This window comes from Camelina sativa, chromosome 18 (genome assembly GCF_030686135.1).
Source record: "Camelina sativa cultivar CO46 ecotype springtype chromosome 18, ASM3068613v1".
Taxonomy (NCBI): domain Eukaryota; kingdom Viridiplantae; phylum Streptophyta; class Magnoliopsida; order Brassicales; family Brassicaceae; genus Camelina; species Camelina sativa.
Window position 1 is genome coordinate 23,115,498 of NC_141897.1, and position 26,071 is coordinate 23,141,568.

General features: G+C 37.9%; 6 protein-coding genes and 1 pseudogene across 10 annotated transcripts; 2 read left to right on the forward strand and 5 right to left on the reverse strand.

Moving 5' to 3' along the window:
• The first annotated feature begins 131 nt into the window (after positions 1-131).
• LOC104762853 (transcription factor ALC) lies at positions 132-1,564 on the forward strand. Its single transcript, XM_087498519.1, has 5 exons — positions 132-548; positions 677-748; positions 851-916; positions 1,004-1,069; positions 1,163-1,564. The coding sequence occupies exons 1-5, from the start codon at positions 339-341 to the stop codon at positions 1,343-1,345; spliced, it is 597 nt and encodes a 198-aa protein (XP_087354645.1). The 5' UTR covers positions 132-338; the 3' UTR covers positions 1,346-1,564.
• Positions 1,053-9,811, reverse strand: LOC104762855 (DNA polymerase alpha catalytic subunit). 4 transcript variants are annotated; one of them, XM_010486252.3, is made up of 31 exons: positions 8,531-9,778; positions 8,259-8,429; positions 8,090-8,173; positions 7,928-8,002; positions 7,764-7,828; positions 7,501-7,591; positions 7,225-7,410; positions 6,844-7,007; positions 6,625-6,739; positions 6,151-6,327; positions 5,965-6,078; positions 5,599-5,718; positions 5,193-5,507; positions 5,021-5,110; positions 4,571-4,689; positions 4,410-4,482; positions 4,264-4,320; positions 4,059-4,151; positions 3,849-3,971; positions 3,675-3,772; positions 3,552-3,597; positions 3,350-3,463; positions 3,170-3,253; positions 2,881-3,087; positions 2,720-2,796; positions 2,388-2,607; positions 2,209-2,262; positions 1,988-2,107; positions 1,829-1,903; positions 1,582-1,734; positions 1,053-1,405 (listed from the first exon to the last, which is right to left on the reverse strand). In XM_010486252.3, exons 1-30 carry the CDS (start codon positions 9,671-9,673, stop codon positions 1,594-1,596), a joined length of 4,611 nt encoding a protein of 1,536 aa, XP_010484554.2. In that variant the 5' UTR covers positions 9,674-9,778; the 3' UTR covers positions 1,053-1,405; positions 1,582-1,593. The 4 variants fall into 4 exon arrangements, with proteins under 4 accessions (XP_010484554.2, XP_019096022.2, XP_087354643.1 ...); XM_019240477.2 differs by having other exon boundaries at positions 1,566-1,734; XM_087498517.1 differs by having other exon boundaries at positions 1,287-1,405; positions 1,589-1,734.
• Positions 9,812-9,981: 170 nt separating this feature from the next.
• Positions 9,982-12,480, forward strand: LOC104762857 (subtilisin-like protease SBT1.9). Its single transcript, XM_010486253.3, has one exon. The coding sequence runs from the start codon at positions 10,137-10,139 to the stop codon at positions 12,348-12,350; it is 2,214 nt and encodes a 737-aa protein (XP_010484555.1). The 5' UTR covers positions 9,982-10,136; the 3' UTR covers positions 12,351-12,480.
• Positions 12,481-13,097: 617 nt separating this feature from the next.
• On the reverse strand, positions 13,098-14,570 carry LOC104762858 (mitogen-activated protein kinase kinase kinase 20 pseudogene; annotated as a pseudogene). Its single transcript, XR_015588150.1, has one exon. The product of XR_015588150.1 is annotated as a mitogen-activated protein kinase kinase kinase 20 pseudogene (transcript).
• Positions 14,571-17,899: 3,329 nt separating this feature from the next.
• On the reverse strand, positions 17,900-21,817 carry LOC147923185 (uncharacterized). Its single transcript, XM_087498222.1, has 5 exons — positions 21,426-21,817; positions 20,161-20,227; positions 19,552-19,791; positions 19,416-19,463; positions 17,900-19,296 (listed from the first exon to the last, which is right to left on the reverse strand). The coding sequence occupies exons 3-5, from the start codon at positions 19,640-19,642 to the stop codon at positions 17,984-17,986; spliced, it is 1,452 nt and encodes a 483-aa protein (XP_087354348.1). The 5' UTR covers positions 19,643-19,791; positions 20,161-20,227; positions 21,426-21,817; the 3' UTR covers positions 17,900-17,983.
• A 1,245-nt stretch (positions 21,818-23,062) lies between these two features.
• Positions 23,063-24,054, reverse strand: LOC104762859 (protein RALF-like 34). The gene has a single exon (XM_010486255.3). The coding sequence runs from the start codon at positions 23,708-23,710 to the stop codon at positions 23,315-23,317; it is 396 nt and encodes a 131-aa protein (XP_010484557.1). The 5' UTR covers positions 23,711-24,054; the 3' UTR covers positions 23,063-23,314.
• A 509-nt stretch (positions 24,055-24,563) lies between these two features.
• Positions 24,564-25,808, reverse strand: LOC104762860 (transcription factor HEC1). Its single transcript, XM_010486256.2, has one exon. The coding sequence runs from the start codon at positions 25,570-25,572 to the stop codon at positions 24,841-24,843; it is 732 nt and encodes a 243-aa protein (XP_010484558.2). The 5' UTR covers positions 25,573-25,808; the 3' UTR covers positions 24,564-24,840.
• Between the last annotated feature and the right edge of the window lie 263 nt (positions 25,809-26,071).

A 26,071-nucleotide genomic window follows, 5' to 3' on the forward strand; every position in this document is an offset into this window, starting at 1 on the left:
TGTCCGTTTATACTTGCTGGTCCAAAAAAAATATATTCTTTTTTTCATTTCGTTCTTTAAATTGGGTTAAAAATCTGTTCAGTTCTTTATTTTTTAACTATAAATAAAGTTGTGAAGTGAATACAAAAATTACTAAAGGTAAACTATTCACAACACACAACTACACAAGTGATGTGAGTGAGACACCAGATTATGTCTATAGGGATTAGACACGCCACTCACTCGTCAGAACCTCACACGCGCTTCTCCTAGGGCGTGATCTCACGCACCTACTACCTCCCCGCCTATAATAAACCTTTTACTACGAAAAAAGCTACAGAGAGTTAGTAGAGAGAGATATGGGTGATTCTGACGTCGGTGATCGTCTTGCTCCTCCATCTTCTTCCGACGAACTCTCCAGCTTTCTCCGGCAGATTCTTTCCCGTACTCGGATAACTCAACCTTCTTCTTCACCACCGGAGAGAATTGTTTCCTCCGCTGAGACCTTCCCTTCCGTCGGTTATGGAGTCTCTGAAACTGACCAAGACAAATATGCTTTCGAAAACAAGGTAAAAACTTGCTTTATTTAGAGTTCCAAGAAACTTCACTGTCTTTTGTGGTTGAGAAAGAAAACAAAAACCAAACTTAGAGCTCTTTTTTTTTTTTTTGTCTGCATTTAATTATGGTAACACCAAAGAGAAATGGAGGTAGACAGAAAAATTCGTTGAAGAGAAACATTGATGCACACTTCCACAACTTGTCTGAAAAGGTTTCTTCTTTTTTTTCTCCTTTAAAGATTCTTAATTTTAGATGCAGAAGCCTAACTTTTAAAGATTTTAATAATAGAAGCTGAGTTTTTTGTTTTCTGTAGAGGAGGAGGAGCAAGATCAACGAGAAAATGAAAGCTTTGCAGAAACTCATACCCAATTCCAACAAGGTATACATTGTTTTGTTTGTTATGCAGAAACCGAGATTCTGAGAGAGAAACATTGTTTGTTTTGATTGTTATTTCTTTTGTTTGTAGACTGACAAAGCCTCAATGCTTGATGAAGCTATTGAATATCTGAAGCAGCTTCAACTTCAAGTGCAGGTTTTCTTTAATTACTTACTTGGATCACTTACAATCAATGTCGGATTTGCAAAACCTATCATTTGTTCATAACTTAACAACTGCTTAATGCAGACTTTAGCCGTTATGAATGGTTTAGGCCTAAACCCTATGGGGTTACCACCGGTTCTACCTCCTACACAGACAAGGAACAATGAGACCTTAGATCAAGACCTGAACCTGGAGACTCTTCTTGCTGCTCCTCACTCCGTGGAACCACCTCAAGAAATGTGCTTTTCCACAGCCACTCTGCTTTGAAGATAACATTCAGACAATGATGATGATCTGGCATTAAACTGGTCAGGGTTCCTCTAGTACCTGCCAGACACAAGAGTCCAAAATGTTTGTGAGTTCCAGTATTGGCCAGATTTCAATGTTCAGTTATAGTTATGCTAATAAGCTTTAGGACTGAACAAAACTGAGTAGTTTGATTATAATGATGTCTGAAGAAGATTATATAAAAGATTGATTTAGTTACATGAGATGATTATTACAAGTTACAACTATCAAATAGCTATGTCTGTGAGTTGCAGCCATCCATAAGCACACCGGTCTCTAATACTTCGAGTGATGGCTGCTGCTGATTCAACCGCAGGTCTTATCTTCGCCATTGCTTTCTCTACTTGAATTTTCATGCCAACATCCATCTGTTATTTCAAATGGCGGTGATAACTTTAGGGATATAGACAAGACAAATTGATATCAAAATTACCAAATATAAGAATCTCGTAAAGTAGAAACCTTTTCTAGAGAGTATTGTGTGTCTAAAATGTGGCAGAAATAGGACAGTTGCTTGTACAAGTCTGCTTCAGTGTACTGTAATAAGACAAAGCTCAAGTCAAGAGTTAGTCTGTTAAGCATTCGAAAGATAGGAGTTATAAGGTCGATGAGGGGATATACCTTTCTTAAGAGGGTTCCGTTACAGTTAGGATAGTTTGGGCAAACTGTTCCCCGTTCACGTTCACCAAGCAAGCGAAAGTTGGGGGAGCGGGTTGTGTGCTTGCAAGACTCGTCATCACACTGTTGAAGGCAAAATGTACAAGAACACGTTATAATCATAACTTAATAAGGAAAAATGTTCAGAATTACAGGAAAAAATGAGGCGAGAAGGTTTTACATACCACCATTATGCCTTTGTAATACATTGACACAAATCCATCAAGCTGTCTTTTCACCTGAAAGGTATGAGAATGAATTAATAACTAAAGCATCTGTCCTGCAGGCCAAATCATAACGATACATATTTTTTTATTCTGAGAAACTTAACAGATTAGGATCCTTTTCAACAAAGTTCGACTACCTGGTTAGCTATCGTAGCAGGGGATATTCTTCCAGTGCTATCTTCCTGCTGACATTTCGGGCAATGCAGTTTAAGCCAGAATGAGGAATCAGATTCCTCTGTTTCAGGTGTCGCAGGTTTCTTACTGATTGACGCACAAACAGAACTGGCAATAGATGGACAGTTGAAAGAAGTAGAGCAGCTGGGGCATGTTAATGCTAACGGCTCACAGCTTTTATATCTGCATTTTTTACATGTAAATTACGTTGTTGGGGATCTTGAATTATAGGATTATTGCCAATTCATGAAGAAAATATATGGTATCAGATTACAAATGGGAAAGACATCACTACCTTTCTTCATCGCTTGTAGCAAATAAGAGGGAGGTCGAAGGATCACTGCTCGTGGCGTTGTTTGATTTGCTTTGGTACTAGAATAACACATTGTTTCCAATCAGTTATCATGAATTCATGATCACTGAATCGATAAGTGGCCTGAAGGAAAGATGTTTTACCTGTGATGGGTCAAGTCCTAAACACTCGGCTAGACGTTCAGGACTTGTTCCTTGAATCTCTGCGCATAGACGAGACACCACCGGATGAATCTGTTGTGCCAAGTAGTAATCTATATCAACCAACCATCTGCTTCCGTCTGATTTCACCTCATCGGGATGCCTAGCACGTTCAGCAATCCCTGCTGAACTGGCAGAGCTAGCATTACCCTGCACGGAGGAAGCATAAAAGATTTAGTAGGAACTCTATAGAGTATCTGATGATATTTAGCTGGTCTTCTGTGTTGGAAACCTGTTCATAGCAGATTATATATGGTACAGTATCCTTAGCATTGAAACCTTCTTTATATCCACGTTGCCTCATTCTGAGTGCAACCTGAGAAGATTAATTTGGCCATACAAATCAGAGTTAAGTTAAGTAAATATATGGAAAGCATATATAAATAAAGTGAATAATAGCTCTCATACTCACTTGAACGTGTGGTTGGCTTTTGGAATCTGGATAAGCTGCAGGCGGTTTAGTCAATGTCTTGGTGATGACATACTTTTCAAGCGCAACTTGCCCATTTCTCATTTCCTCTTGTATCTGTTGCATGGACAAAGCAACACGTGTTGGATGATAAAGAATATCAAAGTAATTAGCGAAGATTAATAAAAATGATAACAAAGATTACCTTCATAAGTTCGTTATGAATTGCTTCAACAACATCCTCACATGACCTGCAAAGAAGAAAAGGCTTGTTGTGCTTGAATGAGAGAGTAAAAAAAATGTTCTGTGGTGGATGTTCAAAACATACCCTCCATACAAGATTTTACTCAGGCATAAATCTCCTATTTCCTTAGAGAGCAAGCTCCAATCTCGACGGACCATATCCACACCTTTTCTCTCAATGTCCTGCATTGAGAATGCATCTAGTACCCAGAATTTTCTAGAAGAAAGGGTATGCAAAAATATTTACATAAAAGATTACCTCGCAAGGCTTCCCATCCTTAAACAGCAACTTGACAGCAGCATACTTCTTTTTTCGAAGAAGAAGCATTCTCTTGTATATACCATCACAGTCAATTTTTAGACACCTATACTTCTTATTGACCTAAAAAAACCAAAATCAAATGTCTGATACTGTGAAGCACCTTCCCCAACGACAGCAATATAGAGACAAATCTATAATCCAACCTACCTCTTGGATGACTTTTGATTTAATGGCTTTCACCTCTTCAAGATCATCTAGTCCGCTGTGAATCATGATTGAATCTGTGTCACCGTATATTACCTATGTAAAAGAAAGATGTTTAATTCTAGACTTGACAGAGCAGAGATGTTGAAACATTTTACTAATTTCTCTTCTAAAATGAATTTCCTGAGACTCGATGTGTAGGAGATACCTCTAGGTTTAAATGATTCTGGACAAGATCCACGGTTCTTTGCAGGATCTCCCTTCCCTACAATGTTAAGGAAATTGGCCTAATCACGCGAAGAATAGAGAGAAAAAAACAAAATGTCACTCAAAAACACTGAAAGCATCACTTACCTGTAGTGTTATGAGTTCTGCTAAAGGCTTAGCATAGAATCTTGAATTAGAAAACCCCAGACATCCATACATACTGTGTTTAGAATGAATAAGAAATCATAAACATCAAAATGCGGTGATTAGCAATTATTGCCGACACAAGCAAAACCATGGATGCAAACCTGTTGGCTGTGAGCTTTAATGCCTGCTGCCGAATGTCAAGCTCCCAGTACTTGAGACCTGTTTCCTTCTTCATCTTTAATTTGACGCTTTTCCTTATACTAACCAAATGTTCCATCAACTAAAACAAAGGATAGTGGGATTCTCTATTAGACTGGGAATACCAGAACAAGGAGAGAAACTTAAAGTCGTGGCAACGAAAAGTGCATATAGCAATAATTTAGACGATGATGTCAAGATTAATCTTACTTCAACTACAGAAAACAGCAGTCACTAATACAATACTGAACAGACAACAGCTAGGTCGCATTGGTCTTAGTAAAAGAAAATGAAGCAAAATATTACTTTTGGTTGGTGGATTTTCTGACTGGGTTGGGGTAATTATATAGATTTGACGTTGGAAAACCTATAACAGATCGAGAATATATACTGGATCGATAATGGTCACAAACCTTTGGAAGAATTCCAGGTGTCTGACTCAAAGGTAAACGAGGAACTCCATCTTCAGATCGTGGTATAGTCGTAAAACAGATATTGTATTCCTGAAAAATATCATGACTCTTATCTATCATGCAGGCAGAAACAGCCACCAAAGGCTTGAAAAATAGAAAATAATCTGCTAACCTGTATAATAGAAGGGTAAAGACTATTGAAATCCAGAAGCAACACATATTTGTCATATAAGCCTCTCTTTGGCTCCAACACCAGTCCACCAGCGTAGGCTGGACCTTTTTTTGTTTTGCTGCCCTTAGACGGATCATTCTCCAAAGCCATGTCAGCATCTAATTCATCTACATTGCGTTCCTCCGGACCATAATTCATTCTTCTTTTTGATGACTTTATTTCCTTCATACGTTGTGATATTTTGTCTGGGAGAATGTACTTTTTCGAGTGGAATGTATGTAGTAAGTAGTATTCGATTCTCTGCGCCCTGGCTCCCTGGTCATGAACAAAAAAATGCATAAGTCAGCAGCATATAGCTTCCCGGGAGAGAGAGTGAGAGAAAGAGAGGAGAATAAGGAGTCATTACTTGAAGTGTTTTCCCCCAAAGATTGCCGCTTATGTTAGTAAGCTGGAGAGTGAGAGGAAGAACACTTAAGTGAAACATGAGCTCCATGGATAACCATGCATCCGTCTCACCACATTCAATCTGAAAACCAAAAAGGTTATAACAAGCGAGGAATTAAGATGCAGTCATCACTCATCAAGCTTACATGAACTGTTGTTATCTACAATTCCTTTACTTCTACGTATGACTGGATTATTTTATTCTTCACCAATATGCACCAAAAATTTTCACTCGCAAGGACTCATAAACTATCATTAATATTGTGGCAGTACCAACTCATGCATAAAACAGAGATGAGCAGGCGAGCAGGCTCATTGAAGAACTTACAAGTTCCCCAAGTGTTTTGGATGACTGAAACATTTTGGGAATATCATTGGGCGCTATCTCTTTCCTGTCCCGGTTCAGCTGTGTCTTTGAAAGGTCCGTTAACGAATAACTGACCTACAAGAAACAGATGATTACACAAGAGGGATTGAGCTTCAACTTACTGCTTATGAGAGTTGGGTACCATACCTGCTTTAACAAGTCACGAGAACACAGATCTGTATCACACAAGAGCCTTCCAGCAAAACAAGACATGAGCCCTGGTGTAGCTCCAGACCCAAAATTAGTGTTTCCTTTAAGCTTAGGCATGAAAGAGCGTTTAAGTCGGCCAATTTTGGACCACATGTTACTCTGAACTTTGCAAGCCTGCACAGTAGTAAGAACAAGACAGACAATGTTCATATCTCTATTACGTCACCATCACAACACGAGAGACTGGGAAAAGAGACGAAAGGATGTACAATGCATGAAAAAAAACTTGCTGGCTTCTTAATGTTAAAAATCATCTAATAAGCCTGGAAGACAAGGACCTTACAAAAATGATATGAGTCAAATAGCAGCACATTGTCCAGGTCATGTAAATGAAAAAGTACATCATAGAAAGAAAAAAACTGTAACGACACTACCACTTTTTCTAAATGGTAAATAGAGATTTTGCTATACCTGGGCTCTTTGAAGAAGAACATCCAGATCAAAACCTGATATATTATGTCCCACAAGAACATCACTGTCCAATTTGTTCAACTCCAAAAACAATCGGTTCAACAATGCTCTTTCACTGCAGTAAGAAAAGGACAAAAATGTTGAACGAAGCAACATGAACTGCCAAAGATATATATGGATCATAAACACATCCTATTCAGTAACAGAGCTGCAACACACCTGTTTTCAATACTTAAAACACTGCAGCCATTCTTTAAATTTCTGTCAGCCACTTCTTTTTTCCAACCAATTGGGTAACCAGTTCCTTCAGGAGTCCTAACAACGGTGAAATGACTCAGAATACCAGATCTCTTTCTTTCTGGAGCTGGCATTGGAACATCAATCTGAAAAATCAAGGAGCACGCACATCATATGTCAAGCTATTCATGCAGACATAAGAGCGTCTTTTCAGCAAGAAACAATCGTCCAAAGATGAGCAGTCATATAAAACCACATGATACGAACACATACTGGTGATTGGTAGTGTCATGATCAAATATCCATATTCTTCACAAAGAGAAAAAACGGCAAAGAAGCTTTGTTTAAATGTTGTAAACCAACCTTGGCGTTGTGAAAGCAGAGAATAGATGCAGAAACGATTTCGCTTATGTTCTGCTTTTCATTAACCATAGTCTTTAAATTTATGGCTGTAACGACAGCAGGAGGATGAACCACCTTCTCCTCCGAAACTAAAACAGTGATATCCTTGGGAGAGTCAACAGTAACCTCAAACTTGCACCAGCTCACCTGCACAAGTTTCAAATCCTCTCATTATTGAAGATAAACAAACTAGAAAATTACTGATAATATGATTATGCCACGATTCTAAGGTCGTACTCCTGCAGAAGGTGAGCAAGTAGAGAAGTTTGAAATTTTGAGCCAAGAAGGTCCCATGATCTTCCTCTTAAGAATAAAATGTTCCAAAGCACTGCACATAAATTAACTTCGATAAGGTTGGAAAAACAGCACCGTACTAAATCTGCATAGCCAGCATACATAGTAAACTAAGAAGCCCACAAAAGACTAGAAAATACAAACTTAACTGACCAACTACCAAACAGAGGGAAAGGTAATGAAACTAAGCAGTAAGATGTCAGAACCTGGTATGAGACCCGAGCAAAGCGCAGAAAGACTCGCCTTTAAGATCTTCTGGAAGTGGACGATCCTGTGAGAACAAAGAAAATATGTCATTAGTTTTGAGATGTAAAAAGTTTAACAAAAGAAAGGATGAGTTTTAGTTTAATATTGCACAGATGAAATGTACCTTAAATGGATAATTTATCTTCAAAACAAATTGTTCGCCTGCAGGAACATCCAGTCTCTCAAAAGCACAATTTCTCTGATATTTATCCATAAAGAGCAGAATAGAAAGTAAAGCAAAAAAGTATTGTTGCAAAGTACATGAAAAATAAATAAATAACCAAACCTTGACAGGCGCCATGCTAAAATTTGAAACATTGAGTTGTAACAATTCCTGAGAAATTTCGTTCTTCAGTTTTGATGCCATTTCCTGAGAAGACACATCCAACAAGAATAAATACCAGCGAAAAAGATATTGCTTCCTCCAAGCATGTAACACAAGCAGTCAAACTCACATGTAATTTCCCGCGAAAGGATTCAGGAGAAAGTCGAGAGTCTTTCACCTCTTGCTCGAGCATGATTAGTTCATGGGAAGGAAATATGGAATCATTTGGAACAGCGTAAACACACCTCTGAATATTCTTAACTACCACACAACAACTCTTGTACGTATCTCCCATTTTAACCTGAATTGTAAATAGAGAATGTCCAAATTCATATCTAGATTAACGCCACATAACAAATTTAAGCAAAACAAAAACTGAGTGAAAAATCCCAAGAGATTCACCTTCCCAAACAGATATATTGTGCCCATGCTCGCGCCAAAAGCCTCCTCATAAGCGTCAAGAATGTAGAAATGAAGTGATCCATCAGCATTCAAATCAAATTCAGTTTGCCCTTCACAACTAGAACCAAGTAAGTCCCTATTCTCAGTTGCACCTTTTCCCATCGCTTCCTTCCAACCAGCAGAGGCGCTTAAAGCCGGGTCCTTCTCTTTCATATCAGTTGTTGCATTCAATGTAAACACCTCCTTTACACCTAACTCGGTCTTCACCTCAGCGTTCCTAATCTTGTTTGATCCATCCTCTACAACACTATCACTTCCAGGTAATTCAATATTCTCAGAAACATACGGAGGAATAACTTCAGACTCTTTCATATCTTCCTCTTTCAAATCTTTCATCAACTCATCCTCCATGGAAACACAATCACCCTCGTACACTGAAGGTCTTGGTTCTGATTCCTTCACTTTCATGCTTGAAGTAACAGAAATGAGTTTTTTGTTCCTAGAGATAGTAACTGGATCAGTACCTGGTTGTATCCTTCTCTTATGCCTTTCCCTGTCAAGATCATCAGGAGTAACCTGTGCAATTACCTCATTGAGTATACCCTCGCACTTCCCTGTATCAGTCTCTTTCCCCTTCTTGAAACTTGAAGATGTGAACATAGAAGAAAGTCTACCTTCACCAGTGATAGTAGCAGCAGCCTTAAGCGCCGGATTCACCTTCTTAATCTGAGGTTGCTGCATCATTTCTTTCCCTTTCTTCTTCTCCGTTTTCTTCTTCTTAAGTCTGCCACTAAACCTACCACCGTCGTCTGATTCATCAGTCGATTCTGGTCCACTTGGTTTCGACCAATCCTCCTCCTCACCTTCGTCGAGATATCCCAAACCGCCACCTTCCTCGTCGTCGACTACAAATCCGCGAGCCTCCTCGCGTCTCCGGGAAACAAGTGCGTCGTACTCGTCATCATCAACCGTATCGAAGATTGGCTTCTCTAGCCTAATATCGTACCCACCACCTGAAGCTGATAGATTCCGAAGTCCCCCTTGTCGAATCGCCTTCAGCCTCTCGAGTGCGTCTTTCCGACTCGATGCCTCCGCTCCTCGGCTGCGTCGTCGGCCACCCTCCGTTGAATTATCACCGGACATTATTCAATCCCGGCTAATTTGGGGATTTGGGGATTTTTTTTTTTTTTTTTTGAACCTCGAAGCTTAGCATCCGATTTACTGATTTAGGTTTAAGACGCCAATGGGAATGGCGGGAAAATCTAGAAGACTTGGCGCGATGCATATGCAAAATCTGAATCCAACAACGCTCACCTACCCTAATACTTTCCTTCAAGCCCAATGGGCCTAACATTTACAGGCCTTGTACACTTAAATAAACACAATGGAAAGAGAAAAAGTAAAAGAAACAATGATGAGTGTATGAAATGCCGACCACCTAAAACAGCTTTACCAAAAGCAAAAGCCAAGTAAAGGTTACAATCTCTCCGACTTTGAATCATAATTACAAAAATAAACATCTCTTACAAAACTATAATCCATTCTTACCAACAACCAGAACTCAATTTAGTTTAGTGAGACCAGAGGAAAAAAAACTTGCTCAGAGATGGCAATTACCGTCCTAATTGTTATGATCATCTCCTTCTTCGTAGCGGTTGCGACGGCGGAGACCTCTACTTACATCATCCATATGGACTTATCCGCCAAACCGTTGCCATTTCCCGATCACCAAAGCTGGTTTTCCACAACTCTTACTTCGGTTATAACCGATAGAAACCCAAAGATTATCTACGCTTATACCGATTCGGTTCACGGGTTTAGCGCGGTTCTCACCAACTCCGAGCTCCAACGTCTTAAACACAAACCCGGGTATGTCTCTTTCACCAAAGATTTACCGGTTAAGCTTCACACCACTTTCTCTCCGCAGTTTATCGGTCTAAATTCGACATCCGGTACATGGCCGGTCTCGAATTATGGAGCTGGTACAGTCATCGGAATCATAGATACCGGTATTTGGCCGGACAGTCCCAGCTTTCACGATGATGGGCTTGGTTCGGTTCCGTCTAAATGGAAAGGAGAATGTCAATTCAATTCTTCTTCCTTGTGCAACAAGAAACTAATTGGTGCAAGACTTTTCAACAAGGGCTTGTTCGCCAACAACCCTGATTTGAGAGGAACCAAGATTGGTCAATACTCTTCACCCTACGATACAATCGGACACGGCACTCATGTTGCGGCCATTGCGGCTGGAAATCACGTTAAGAACGCATCTTACTTCTCTTATGCGCAAGGAACCGCTTCAGGAATGGCACCGCACGCACATATAGCAATCTATAAAGCCGCTTGGGAAGAAGGGATTTACGCATCAGATGTTATCGCAGCGATTGATCAAGCGATTCGAGATGGAGTCGATGTGATATCTCTGTCACTAGGATTGAGCTTTGAGAATGATGACGACGAAGCTGATGGTTTCGGTCTAGAAAATGATCCGATTGCAGTAGCAGCATTTGCTGCGATTCAAAAAGGCGTATTCGTCGTTGCTTCAGGTGGTAATGACGGGCCTTACTACTGGAGTTTGATTAACGGAGCGCCGTGGATTACGACGGTTGGAGCTGGAACAATCGGTCGGCAATTTCAAGGAACCCTAACGTTAGGAAACGGAGTTAGCTTCAACTTTCCGTCTCTGTTTCCCGGAGATATCCCTTCAGTTCAGTTTCCCGTGACGTACATAGAATCTTGCAAAGCCGGAAACAAGACGCTGGCTAACATAATTGTTGTCTGTTACGAAAACGTTAACATCGAAAGCAAACTACAACAAGCCAAATCAACCGGAGCTGCAGCAGTAGTTCTAGTAACAGATAAGTTACTTACGGAACAAGACACAATCGAATACCAGTTTCCGGTAGCATTCATCAGCTCAAAGCACGGAGAAGCTATTAAAAGCTACGCATTGAGCAATAAAAACAACGCGACCGCGAGGCTGGAGTTTCGGAAAACGGTAATCGGGACAAAACAAACACCAGAAGTAGACATATACAGCTCGAGAGGTCCATTCACAAGCTTCCCTCAAATACTCAAACCGGACATTCTAGCCCCTGGGACACTGATACTCTCTGCTTGGCCACCGGTTAAACCAGTCGCGGGAACTACAACAAGACCATTACTAAGCGGATTCAATCTTTTAACCGGGACATCAATGGCTGCACCTCACGTAGCTGGAGTAGCCGCGCTTATAAAGCAAGTCCATCCAAATTGGAGTCCATCGGCTATAAAATCTGCAATTATGACAACGGCTCTGACTTTAGACAACCCTTTAGCCGTTGGAGCAGGACATCTAAGTACCAAAAACGTCTTGAACCCTGGCCTAATCTATGATACAAGTCCACAAGATTTCATAAACTTCCTTTGTCACAATGCAAAACAATCAAGAAAATTGATCAATATCATCACAAGATCGAATCTTTCCGATGCGTGTAAGAACCCATCTCCACATCTCAATTACCCTTCAATCATTGCCTATTTCACGTCCGATCAAAACGGTCCCAAGATATTTCGGAGGACTTTGACGAACGTGGGAGAAGCAAAGACAAGCTACAGCGTGAGAGTGAGAGGCTTGAAGGGTCTAAACGTCGTCATAGAGCCAAAAAGACTAATGTTCAGCGAGAAAAGTGAGAAGCTAAGTTACACTGTGAGATTGGAGAGTCCGATTGCGTTAGAAGAGAACGTGTTGTATGGATCGGTGAGTTGGTTTGATGAAGATGAAGCTAAGTCTGAAGTAAGCTGTTCTGTGGTGGCCACGAGCCTTGTCAAAGAGTCTTAATCCTTTACTTTACAAAGGATTTTATTATTGTTACCTCATGGCGCATGATTGATTGTGTCTAAATATATGATCTTTTTATTCACATTCATATGATCATGGAGAAAGATAATTATAAGTGTTGGGATACAAACAATGTCGCACATGTGAAGATTAGAAAATAATGTTCTAGTATATAAGCCAAGACCAACTCCAATTAGTATGAGACTTTTTGGGAAAGAGCCCAATAAGAAATCCGTGTGGACTTTGCCACCTGGGCCCAAAGCAAACAATATCATACTAATAGGGGAGTTGGCTTGGGCTTGCAATGCTCAACAATTGGTTTCAGAGCTTAGGTCGAAAAGTGGACCTAGTGGAATGGGGTGTGGGCTCTATGTTCGGTGTGGGAGGATCTCTCAAAAAGATGACATGATTAAGGGTGCTTCAAGAATACTTCAGGAATAAAGGAGTACGAGAGCCTAAGTACCTGGGTTTCGCTGAAGGGGAGGCCAAAGTATCGTGGTACATAGTTTGAGGGGAGGTTTGTTGGGATACAAACAATGTCTCACATCTGAAGATTAGAAAATAATGTTCTAATATATAAGCCAAGACCAACTCCAATTAGTATTAGGCCTTTTGGGAAGGAGCTCAATAAAAAATCTGTGCGGGCTTTGCCACCTGGGCACAAAACGGACAATATCATACTAATAGGCGAGTTGGTTTGAGATTGGAATACCCAACAATTATGGAAATTGATGTTTATATATATACTAAAGAGAATCAAGATTTGGGATCATGAAAACAAAATTGGTATTTACATGTAATAAATCTCTGGATTTCTAATAACAAATATACAACGAATTAAATTAGAATTGTTGGATCTGACTAGGAATCTAAAAAAAAAGCTCTAGCCTTTTCTCTGCAACTCTGTTTTTGTCCCCTGTTTTTTTAATCACTACCGTCACCGTACGGTGACCCAGCTATTGGTGACAGACCAATCAGGGATCGAACCAGCCACCAAACTCGCAACCCTCTCCTCCGGCGAATCGATCATTTGTGAGCCGGAAGAAACCGAAAGCCAATCGGGAAACTCGAAAGGGCATCTCGGCGATGTAGAGACCTCCTCCTCTGTTTTCAGGTTAACAACGAAACCTTCTCCTTCTACTAAACCGTCGTGATCAAGATCGACGGCTACAAACGGATGGTGTAAAAGCATCTCAGCCGTCCATCTCTTTTTGGGATCTTTAACGAAACACTTTGTCAAAAAATCTCTTCCTTGTTCCGACAACTCCTCGGGAATCATCGGAACCTCGTCACCAACACCGATGCGTATCAACAACGACATGAAGTTCGATCCTTCTTTAAAACTCCACGCCGTTTTGCCACTAAACATCTCAACTACAGCGCATCCCAAAGCCCACACGTCACCTTCTGATCCATATTCGTTATCGTTAACAGCTTCCGGCGCCATATACAACGGCGTACCTCTAATCTGAACTCCTTCGTTTAACGTCGTAACTTCCCCAACTCTCGTAGCCAATCCGAAATCGGCAATCTTAACGGCGCCGTCACCGAACAACAGAATATTCCCGAGTTTTAAATCGCAGTGAGCGAATCCGTTAGCGTGGATGTGTCGTAGTCCTCTGAGCACCGATCCCGTGTGACGGCGTACGGTTGATTCCGGTAGACCTTCACCGCCTAGTTTCTTGAGATAACTCTCCAAGCTCCCTCTGGAAGCGTATTCCAAGAACAAGTTATGCATCTCTTCTCCGTTTTCAACCGTCCGATCATCGCCGAAACACCGTACGATCTCGTCGCATTCGTCTCCGAGTTTGTCCAGAACTGATTTCTCGTTCTCCAACGAAGCAGCGCCGTATGAGTCTGCGGATTTCACGGCCATGAACGTTGGAAACTCTCCGGAACCGTTATTAGACGGCGATGACGCTAGACTCACTGTAGAAAACGTTCCGTATCCGATCGTTTCTCCTCGAATCCACTCCATCGAAGCAAACACGATTTGTAAGAGAATTTCAAAAGATAAACGAGTTGAGCGGAAATAAAATTAAAGAAACAGAGCACAAAAGCTCACGACGGTTAATGCTACTTCTTGGTGCGAGTTCCTCCATATATATATATATACCACTGAGTTTTTTTTTTTTTTCCACCACAGAAAATAATAAAAAAATTAAGGTTACGATTTTTATTTTTGTAATAATATAATTAAATTTGCAAAGTCTGAATTGTTGGGAGTAATTAATGCACGTGACGAGAGGAGATTTTTTCTTTGTTGGGCTGTTAAACAAAATGTTATTTTAAGCTACGTGATATTTTTATTTGATATTAATAAATATTATGGCACGACTATTGTTTTTGTATAACTTTGAATATCTATCACTCACGAGGTAGATATTTTTTTTTTTTTGTGGAGTGGTAATAAAAGTAGTAACATGCTTTGAAAATTTAATGAGATCATGATCGTTTTTGTTGCTACTAATAAGTCAGTTTCTACTGAATTTGCGTTTAATTATGTTAACTCGTTTTAGGTTTCAGAACATGCGTGATATGTTATTAGAAATATTGAAAACGTACTGTAGAGAGTTCAAATTTTCAATCTCCCATAGATTGATGTGGATAGATGTGTATACATGAAAAGGACTTTATTTTTAGTATTTGTATTTTAAAATGATTGTGGTTGTAATAGCAAAAAATAATTAAATTAATATCAGATTTGTATAATACAGATAATATTCTTTTCTTGGCCTCTGCTCTGGACTCTCCTCATTTCATACGCTGAGTGAATAGGCATAGAATAGAATCCTCCTCGCATATGCCACTCCTTCGTAGCTATCCCTGGTTATAATCACACGATTAGTACTTCGCTAATCACGTTCAGAACTCATATTACATAACATGATTTTTATAGTTAGGTTAACCCAAATATACAATACACATGTGCGTATAGAAGAAGAGAAAAACTACTAATGCAACTTGTAACTAAATCATGGCCATCCAATCACCGTGCTTGCACAACCAATATATATTACTAAAAAAGTAGCTAGGAAGATATTCATTTTCGACCATATACATAGTAAGACTATACAAAGCAAGTTGGCATTGCAAATTATTTATATTTTGTTTGTACCACTCAAGAATCAAATCCTTTTACGTTGTAAACGCTTTAACATTAATATTTCTTCCTACTGCGATAAGCCGCAAAGTGGGGATTCAATTTTGATTTGGGTCAGTTTAGGTTTATTACTTTTGCTAATGACGACTTCTGAGTATTGAGTAATATACGTGTGCTATAAGCTTACTTTTTGACATGTCAATATGTCATATAGTATAACTTATAAGCTTATAACCATGCATGTCCGATCAATTCACAACGGTGACCAATAAAACTGACTAATTAACTAGCTAGATACTTTTAATTTATACAATAGTTGTTTAGATGTGAGCTCTATAGTTTTACACTTTTACTTACAATAACAAAACCTTGGCATGTGAGCTCTATAGTTTTACTTTAATGTTCTAAATTTTACTCATCTCGATGCTTCATCAAGCTTTCAACAAAAGAACAGGAAAACAAAAAAAAGAAGTTTATCCGACAACTCTCCAATCATATTTTTTATTATTTGATTAATCACATATCTATTATTATAGTGCTTTCATGTAGTTTACTTACTTCATGGCCAAGGCCAACTTGCCTGCCCAAGTCTGGATTCCTATGGCCATGACTTCATTAAAATCATTTAATATGTATGTATGTGAACAGTTTATATATATACTTTTATCTAAGTTTATTTTTTCTTTCAGTTTCATGTGTAAGTAATTATGTTGTAAAAATTAAATTTGTAAAATGGCCAAGAAAAGCGCGGGTGCTTCGCACTGAAGTCATTCGACCCCAACAGACTTACGCAAGTTGCGGCGGCTCTGTTTTATTTTATTTTATTTTATTTATATCAGTACATAAACAATAGTAATGTAATTCAATTCTTCTCTATGATATATTTTAAAAAAAAAGATAATTAACGTTGTAACGGAGTCTGACGAAGACAAGTTGAAAGAAGAAAGAGAAGGTTGTTTTGTAAATTAAATTGTAACACCGTTACCATCACATGCTTCATTTTTATAGAATCTAGAGTGGAACTTTAGAAAAAAGAAAATGGCGTCCATACGAACCAATCAAATGAAAGCGTCACATGGACGTGATCCCTAGCCATTAGATTGAGTGGAGTTGCGATCTCTACGAGCATGTCTACTAGTACAACTTGCATTGGCTATTAAATAGTATACAATCTTTATATTGGAAAACGGAGAAATGTGAAGGTAAAATGGATATGAAATTATGAACCAACACCACCCAGGCGACTTGGATAATTCACTGAATACGAGGAAAAGGGTAGCCTACTTGCTTAATGCTATCCTTTTTTTTTGTTGCTTATTAGTACTTTCTCCGTTTCAAAATATATAGGATATTTTAAGTAAATCACGTATATTAAAAAGTCTTTACTTTTAACAAATTCAACAAATCAGAAATAATACTGTATAATATAAAATACTTAATTAATCTAAAAGTTGCATAGAAACTTGAAAACATCTTATATTATAAAACAAAAAACTTCTCTAAAACATCTTATATTTTGAAACGGAGAAAGTATTATATTATAAATTCAAGAATATTAATTTATTAGAAAAAATATGGCGGCCCACAGTTGATTTCATGGATATTTCATCAATAATTTTGGTATAGTCAGCCCTCTTTAACAACTACTTCATTTTATGTGAATTTTCATAAATTATACTCTCTCTCGTTTAGTTTACTTGACGTTTTAGAGTATTTTTTCTGTTTAGGATTACTTGTCGTTTCCATTTTTCAAGATAATATTTACAATAAAATTCCCAAAATAGCCTTATTAAAAACTAATCTTATTCAAAACTAACACAATTTGTAATTAATTGAAAAGTCACGTAATTTGGTCATGTTGGATAATACAAGGAGTTATTTTCAACTTGTAAACATAACACGATGAGTCACTTTGTTCTACTTATAAACATACTCACTTTTCTTCATTGTCAAACATCTAGAGAAAATGGCAAATTCATTCAACAATTTTTTGAAGGTGGAAGAAAATCATGATGTTGGTGTAATGGTTCATGGTTTTGATCTCAACAAAATCCCTTTTGAAGAAGAACTTGACTTGAACGAAGAAAATGCTGATGTCGATCCCATCCTGGTGCATGATTTTGATCTTAACAAAATCCCTTTGGAGGAAGAAGAAGAAGAGCTTCATTTAGGCGTAGAGATTGCTCATGTCAATCCCAACGTGGTGCATGATTTTGATCTCAACCAACGCTATTACGGCGACGGAGAGCTTATTCCAGATATGATATTGTATATTCTGAAGATTAATTGCCCAAAAGTTTTTTAGATTTGAAATCCATTATAAGATGATTTCATTGATGTTCAATTTCTTCTATGTCCTCCAATTATCAATGGAGTAATAAAAAAATTTCTAGTATTACTAGAGTGACTCTTTATATTAAGGAAATCTGAATAATGCTTATGATAAAAAAGAATGAGAAAGACTCTTTTTATTAAGGAAATCTGAATAATGCCTTTATGATTAAAAAGAATGAGAAAGACTAAGCAAATCTCACACTCCTAGCTGGTTTATTACATTTTCTACTATATTAGAATTACATATTATTTGTGAAGGAAGAAGCCCCTCTCGTTCCAACGCTTCTTTCTCCATATGTGAGATTTTATAGTTATTAGATCCTCCAATTCTCATTGTTTCTTGCATGCACAGTTGCAGAGTTAAGAAAATGTGGTTTATCTTTCTCGGTGGATATGCTTCGAAAGACGTAGTCACCGCGTGAATAAGCTCTTCAATGTTCTTCGGACATACCTTATGTCGTAATGCTTGGATAGCACTAAAAAATCCAAGATCAAGAACATTTAGATCTGGAGAATTTGGCGGTTGACACATCAATCGAATATCAAAACCATTTTGTAAAGCCGCAGCTTGAAATTCTACATCGCTTGGAGCCACATGCGTTCTTGCGTTATCTTGTTGAATAAAGATAACTTTTCCGACATCCTCAATAGGCCATTTCTCACGAATCTGGGGAAGAACTTCTTCAAGCAAACATCTTCTTATGTCGTCTCTTTTAACTGATGTAATGGGTTTTATTTCCATAGTCTCAGCTTCTCTGTTTCTACTCCGTCTTTGTGTAGCCTGAAAAGTGACAAAAGGAAAAACCCCAATCTTTCCAGAAAATGTTTCGATTCCTTCATCATTGAATCTCGGACGAGCCATTGCAACCAACATCATAACTTTTCCAATGAAGTTCTTACTTTGACATGTCCGTATGGGGTCTTCTTCTTCCGGAAGTAGATAGTAGTTCTCTTTTCTTTTGGTCATATAGAACCACTTTTCATCAATATGCACAATGTTGTACATATCAATAAATTTTGGTTCATGATTCAAACTGTTAGGATCCAACATTGATAGGCAAAACCGTAATCTAGCTACCTTGTTTTCTTCTTTCAGATGTGGTTTCAGAGCATTGGAATGGCATCGTAGAAGGCCTTCTTTCACACGTTTATATAGTGTTAAGTGACTTATCCCAAGGGCTTCAGCCAACGTCCTCAAAGTCGTCCGTCGATGTAGAGGTGTATCAATGATTCGTTGTATGTCAATAAGAATTTTCTTGCGCCCACATCTATTTTTCCTTCTTTGGGACACATCAACCAATACACCAGCGGGAGTGGATTTAGCTTGTCTCCATATTCTTTGAATCGTTCGAATATGCATCCTCAGTAAATTCGATACCTCTCTTTTGGTACTTTTACCCAGCTTTCCATTCACACTCCTTTCAAGTAAAGCGTTATACACTGCCCACCTATGAACATTACTGTAATCCCTTTTATTTCTAGCAGTGATGTTACCATTTGCGTTAGGACCTGCTCCAAACCGTTAATTTTTTATAAATCAGCACACATATCATCATGAAAAAATACATACTTACATTATACTTGGAATGTATATACAAGTTATATTTCACGTTAACAAGAGAACTTACCTTGGTCTCCAACTAAGTGATCTTGATTCTTTTCATTTTCGTTTGGTCCTAGTCCAAATGGAGAAAATATGAATTGACATCAATAATACTACATGTTTCCCCAAAAAAAAAAAAGACAACTAATGATTCAATTTACCTTGGTCTCCAACCATGTGATCTTCAGTTTCTTCGTATAGCTGCTCGACATCTAACTCTATTATTTCAGAATCCTCTTCCGTTGGTCTCATGTTGAGGTCGATTACAATGGTACTTTCAGAAGATGATATAATCCTTACAGTAGGATCGCCACTTTCAATATCTGTTTCCTCGGCCACAGGAATAGTGTCACCTTTCTCTCTAAAATCTCCATATTCAGAATCATGATCGTCACTATTAGCTGGAATCAAATTCAAATCAAAGGAATGATTTTTATTGTTTGAAGGTGAAAAGTTTAGATCAAAGTTAGCCATGGAGAATGATTAGTAACATGACATGTTACAAGTAATATATAGACACATAAAAAAAATTGAATTGTAGTAGTGGGAGTAAATTTTTGCCTCCTTTATTTTCATTCTTCTAAGTGAAAATTCTTGTTTCCCTCCATTTATATTCTCAAATTCTTAGTCAAAGCGTGTTTATGTATCCCATTAAACTGGGAAGAATACTATAAGGTCAGGATTCCAATCATTAAACCCATAAAAATCACCAAACAGATGCTAATTGATTCCATAAGAGAGCATTTGATCTGAATTACTAGCATTTGTACCTTTGTTAGAAGAGCCTTTACCAACACTTACTAGAACTGCTGCCACGATCAATTTGATTGCTTCTGCCTACAATATGTCAATGGAAATGGTAAGTTAAACACATTTGACTTTAAAATACAAACAACACCATGTCTGAATATGATCGAGCTACTATGAATTCATCACTATCTCCTTAAACCACTAAAACTATCAGAACAAAACAAGCAACCATCTTGAGAAGCATTTTATCATCTTTTGAAAATAAGGAAACAAGAAAAGACAAATCCATCACTGCCATGGAGGACAATTACAGAAGCTTTTAGATAGACCAAGTGAAATGTTATTCAGGTAATCACATAACATGTCTCTAACTTAAAAGTGATATATGCACTAGCTTAAATACAAAGCTCCACATTCGGTCACAAAAGCATGACCATAAGAACAGAGAAAAGAATGCTATTTGTGCTCCAAATGCCATTTAAGAAAAAAGCCCCGACACTACAAAAGCAGAACTGTTCTTGTTTTGAGCTGTCTATAAGGAATAGTATAAATTTTCAAAAATGATTTACTCGGTTTCTCATGATACAAAGGAATACCAAGTGTTGCAAATAAAGCAAGTTCAGGTGTAACCACAAAACCCTTAATGTTGCAAACAAGTAAAAAAACATTATGATATTGGAGATTAAACAAAAAGTTGTAACATAAGCAAGGCGTCTGAGGAGCTCAACATCAATACACTCATAATCATTTCTCTGCCATGAGAAACAAAACTAGAAGTTAATCCTCTCATTCAATAGGTAACGCAGAACAACACTGTTCTGAGGCTAATAAACATAAACAGGAAAGAAGTGAAGAAAAAAGTCATAATGATTATTACGTCACAGAGTACTATTGAACAAAACAAGAAAACAATACTAAACTCTTCTAAATGGTAATTTTCAAAACTCCACTCAGACTCAACAAGAAAGAATTACGACTTGAACAAAACAAAATGTAACCACATCACTCCTTGTTTGTGACAAACAAACTTACTCTCAATGGAAGCAAACCTATTGGAAATCAAAGCCCAAATCAAAACTGAGAAATCAATTAACTAATTTCACAAAACCTAGTGACTTAGATTGTGTGGTTTATCATTAGAAGGAGAATAATTCTTAGCCGTCTTGCTTCGTTACTCCATATATTGAATAAAAGAGGAAGTAGTAGTAGAAAAAGAAACAGAGGAAAATGAAGAAGAAGAAGAACTGGAAGTGATTGAATAAAACAAAGAATTGAGATCAATTACATATTGAAGTCCGCTGTTGGTGGAGTAAGCAGCAGCCGCTCCGATCGGGTCCGTCGTCGGTGGAGTAAACAGCAGCCTCTCCGATCGGGTCCGTCATCGGTGGAGTACACAACAGCCGCTTCAATCGAGTCCGTCGCAGGTGGAGTACTCAACAACCGCTCTAATCGAGTTCTTCATTGTCGTAATCACGCCAGCGTAGCTCAGAGTATATTTACTTTTTTTCATCTTGTTTTATGTATTTGTTTTTGGATTAAGATTGTAAAAACAAAAAAAAATTATGTATGAAAAATAAAATTGTAAATTTGTGTTATTTGTGATTTTAGTTCTGTTAATATACCAACTTTCTTAATCCACGCGAAAATTCCTAAAACGTTAAGTAAACAAAACCGGACGAAGTATATAGGTGTAGTTTTTCAATAGTTTTGAGAGGCATCTTCGTATCGATCACGTCAGATTCGAGATCTTTTTAATATATACATGGTGTGGTACCACGAAAAAAAAAATAAATAAATAACTTTATACACTATCGTACACGTATAATTCCCCAATCCCACGGTATATGTACGTTTGAAAATATATATCAAAGTAGGAATGTGAAAATATCACTTTGGAAGAACCAAACACATTTTTTAAGTCAGTAGCCTATTTATATTCCTCATTAATTATAGGGTTAAACGTACAGATCTTTCAACTAAAATTGCGACGAAATAGTATATTATCGGTAGGGGGTCATACACGACTGTCTATTTTAAAGTTGAATCAGAATATAGTTGGTTTTTATTCCACGTTCGAATTCAACTTCAACGTGCAAGTAGATTTAACCTTGTAGGCAAAGTCAATAGGGGTCTTTCGAAGATATCCAAAGTTTTGGAATATTCCTTGTAATATGGAATTTAGATTGACCCCTTTGAATTAGGAGAGGGCAACGTCATATAACACCCTTTTAGCATTTGCATAATCTTTTTTTTTTTTTTTTTTTTACATTTCGTATGTTACGAAAGTCAAACTAAAATATATATCTTTTGAGAGAGAGGACGATTAGTCTTTATTAAAATTCAAATGTTGGCCATCTTTAAACCAAACGCATAAATGCTAATCAGCCGCCAAACGCAAGTTCATGCATTTCAATTTAAACATGTTTCTTCTAATATCTTGACTATTATTTATGTGTTTGGGTCAAAGGTAAATCCTAAAACATACAAAATACAAAGTCGTTTTTAATTTTTCTTCCAAGATTGAAATTTTGAAAGAAAAGGCAAAAAAACCGTCTATTAATTGACCGTTGAAGATAAAGATGAGCTTCTTATATATATAGTACACGTGCATGGTTTTATCTATTATGATATGTATGTATATTGTTAGGTTTTGCAACCCAAAAACTCCTCAATTGGGCCAAAGTTATAGCCCAACAATGTCAAAAACAACGACACAATGATAAAGAAAGGCCCAAACAACAACCACGGCCAAACCATATATTTATTTTTAAAAATTCGAGTTCAGATGAAAATATTGAAATTGGAACATGATCAAAATCAGATAAGTCCAAATACATGTGACCGCCCATAAACAGTACAAACAAATAATTAAAAAGGCACCGACGAAAAAGAAACCAAAAAAAAGAAAAAAACAGTTGCAAATTTACCAAATCCACCCCTCATTAACTTTTGAAGTAAAAAATCACCATTTTTAGTGCATTGTTCTTGAGTTTACACATAACTAACCCCAAGGGTTTAATTTTTTAACGAACGCAACAACTAGTAATAATAATAATAAATCAACCAGGTTTTTAAACAAATTACACATCGGGGGAACATTACACAACAAACAAATACATAAATCCCATATGGTTGGCGAAATTACGAAAATGCCCAGTCCATATGATTTTTTATCTAAAATCTCCGGCATCGAGTGATCGACGAGCATCCACGGCGGTACGGATGAACCGGACCTCTGGCTCTGTAGCAGTTATGAGTGTAGTAAGATCTCCCAGATCTGGGAGGACACGGGACTCGATTCGCGGACAATGCACCGTACGATATGTAATACTTCTTTCTCCGCCAGTACAGCGACCGCCGATCTACGCCGTCGTCGTCCTCCTCCTCCGTGACTTCGAAGCTTTCTTCTCCGTTGATGATGTCGAATTCGTCGGCGTGAGGGATCGGCCAGTCGAATCCGTCGGGTAGAAGAACGAGAGATGGGTTATCGGAGAGAGATTCAGATCTCGGGAGTGAAACGAAGGTGAGAAGAGAGAGAATGAGGATGAGATTGAGAGACTGAGCTGCCATGGTTGTTCGAGGAGGGAGACGAAAGCGAGGAGGAAGAAAAATAAGAAGAATAGACTAGTGACAAGTGAAGTCACATGCGAAGAGGTGTTACAGTTGTGAAGACTATGCTTTTTTGAGGGTTCTAATTCAATGCGCCATTTATGGACCTCGAGCTTTGTGCTTTGTCTTTTGTTTTTCTTTTCTTGTAAGTGTGAAGATGAGTCATCTGGTGGGACACGGTGTAGGATAAGAGATATGAGGATGATTGGTTATGAACCGTTTGATTATTAGCTTGAGATTAATGGGCCGGGTTTTCTTATGGTTCCTGTTTTATACTATATGAAACTCCCTTTTGGGCTTTGGTTCCAAAATACTTCCGAAGTTTTAGCGAAAGACCAATCCTTTGACAAGGCCCAGTTCAAACTTCAAAATACTTAAATTGATGATACTTATGAGTTATGAGTAATGTGTGACTAGTTCCTATATGGTTTAGAGATTTTTATTATTAATCTTTTGGACATTATTACTTACCTAACAATAAGAATAAGACGCAATTACATACAAAGATAATGGAATGGATAATTTTTTGGTGCCTTACGTGCCTAAAGGTTCAAACAAATGATAAAAACATACATACATACGATTATAATGAAATGTAGAGAAAAAGTTAAGGACGACTTTTAATGTTCTGGTGTTAGTTATATTATCAAGTACTGTTGTACTTATATTAACACTATGAAGAGTACTAAATTTACTTTTAAAAATTAAGAAAAGTATATGTACGGATATTAGCATATTACAGAAAGCATTTAGACAAAGAAAAAGTCAGTCGGACAACAAAAGAAAAGTACAGAAAAGAGTCAACACGAGCAAGAAGCTGAAACTGAAAAAGCATATATATCGTTAATGCTTTAATTATTTCATTAACAAGGATTACAATGATAATAGTAGTTCCTAATTTACAAACCCGCGCGCTCCAACAACCATGGAGAGTCTTGGCTTTATAAACCATCACTTATCTAAAAAAGATAAACAAAGTTAACAGTCTCTCATAGTTTCTTTAATATGAATTAATTCTTCCCTCTTCAGAATTTTTTTTTTCTTCCTTTTCTCTTGACATTAATATTATTATAATAATAAAATGATAATCATCATCTAAGAATCTGTGCATTACCCACCATCTGATGAGTCCCCATTGCCCCACACCCTTTCATAACCACTCCTCCTCCGCCGCCACCACCACTAGCCGCCGTCATTCCACCGGCACCGATCAAAACTCTTCCTGGTCCTCCTCCTCCGCCGCCACCAACCACTGCATGCTCCTCCAGCGACTGCACCTGTTTCTTTAAAAACTTTACATAATGAATAGCTTCGTCGAGCATCGAAGCTGTATCCATCTTCGTCCCACCGGGAACAAGCCTTTGCAAAATCCGAATCCTCTCGCTTATCCTCTCCCTCCTGTGCCGAGCCGCCACGCTTTGTGGATCTTTCGAGATCCTAACGTTCCTCCTCTTAGGTGGCTTAATCGCCTCGGGATCTATATGTATCGGTTGCATCACGGCGATGCGAAAGATCATCTCTCTCATAGCCGCCATGTTCGCGCTGTTGTTATTGTTGTTTCTTTTGTCGAGCAAAACGGAAGAGTAGGCTGTGTTGGGAGAGAGAGAAGAAGGGTTAGTAAGTAAACCTGCGGAACCGTACCGAAAACCTGGTTCGTTGGTCATTGAGTGATCAGAGTGGTGATGGCTTGAGAAGAGAAAAGGGAAAGTGTTGTTGTTGTTGTTATGGTCGGGAGAGAAGAAAGATGAATTATTAGGGTTACAGAACTCATGAGGAAGCTTCTCCATCTGATGCATCATCATGTTCATTATGTCAGAATCCATAGAGACAGAGAGAGAGATATGGAGAAGCTGGTAAAATGGGTATGGAGAGAAACTGGTAAAAAGCTTACAAAAACGAGATTTTAGGGTTTTTCTTTTAGGTGATTGATGATTGATGATGAGAGAAAGAGACGGTAATGGCAAAGGTACTAGTTCTGTGCCCAATCAGAACTCAAGCAATACAACAAGAAGTGGAATGATTTATATAGCAACTTGTGGCCCATATATCAATCTTCTTTAACTTATACTACTACATATATACATATATATATATATATATATTAAAATTTACACATTATTATATAATTGCAAGGAATTTCTTCCCATTTTCAACTCTCACATTTATGGGCATATATCGATATATATTCAATGTTAAAATTTGTCTTCTAGTCTAAGTGCAAAATTCACATGCATTCGGACAAACTTACTTATGCAATACCATATATACAGCATTTTTTTTGTAGATAATTTCGTTAACTATTATATATCGGTTATAACAAAG

Bases quoted from the DNA above. Each gene is read 5' to 3' on its own strand.
- LOC104762853 (XM_087498519.1), top strand. From the start codon at position 339: ATGGGTGATTCTGACGTCGGTGATCGTCTTGCTCCTCCATCTTCTTCC. The intron at 917-1,003 runs GTATACATTGTT...TTTTGTTTGTAG, and splicing joins TCATACCCAATTCCAACAAG to ACTGACAAAGCCTCAATGCT. The intron at 1,070-1,162 runs GTTTTCTTTAAT...TGCTTAATGCAG, and splicing joins AGCTTCAACTTCAAGTGCAG to ACTTTAGCCGTTATGAATGG.
- LOC104762855 (XM_010486252.3), bottom strand. From the start codon at position 9,673: ATGTCCGGTGATAATTCAACGGAGGGTGGCCGACGACGCAGCCGAGGA. The intron at 3,598-3,674 runs GTATGTTTTGAA...TCTTCTTTGCAG, and splicing joins AGTAAAATCTTGTATGGAGG to GTCATGTGAGGATGTTGTTG. The intron at 3,254-3,349 runs GTGAGTATGAGA...TAATCTTCTCAG, and splicing joins AAAGCCAACCACACGTTCAA to GTTGCACTCAGAATGAGGCA.
- LOC104762857 (XM_010486253.3), top strand. From the start codon at position 10,137: ATGGCAATTACCGTCCTAATTGTTATGATCATCTCCTTCTTCGTAGCG.
- LOC147923185 (XM_087498222.1), bottom strand. From the start codon at position 19,642: ATGAGACCAACGGAAGAGGATTCTGAAATAATAGAGTTAGATGTCGAG. The intron at 19,464-19,551 runs GTAAATTGAATC...CATTTGGACTAG, and splicing joins TCACATGGTTGGAGACCAAG to GACCAAACGAAAATGAAAAG. The intron at 19,297-19,415 runs GTAAGTTCTCTT...GGTTTGGAGCAG, and splicing joins TCACTTAGTTGGAGACCAAG to GTCCTAACGCAAATGGTAAC.
- LOC104762859 (XM_010486255.3), bottom strand. From the start codon at position 23,710: ATGGCAGCTCAGTCTCTCAATCTCATCCTCATTCTCTCTCTTCTCACC.
- LOC104762860 (XM_010486256.2), bottom strand. From the start codon at position 25,572: ATGGATTCTGACATAATGAACATGATGATGCATCAGATGGAGAAGCTT.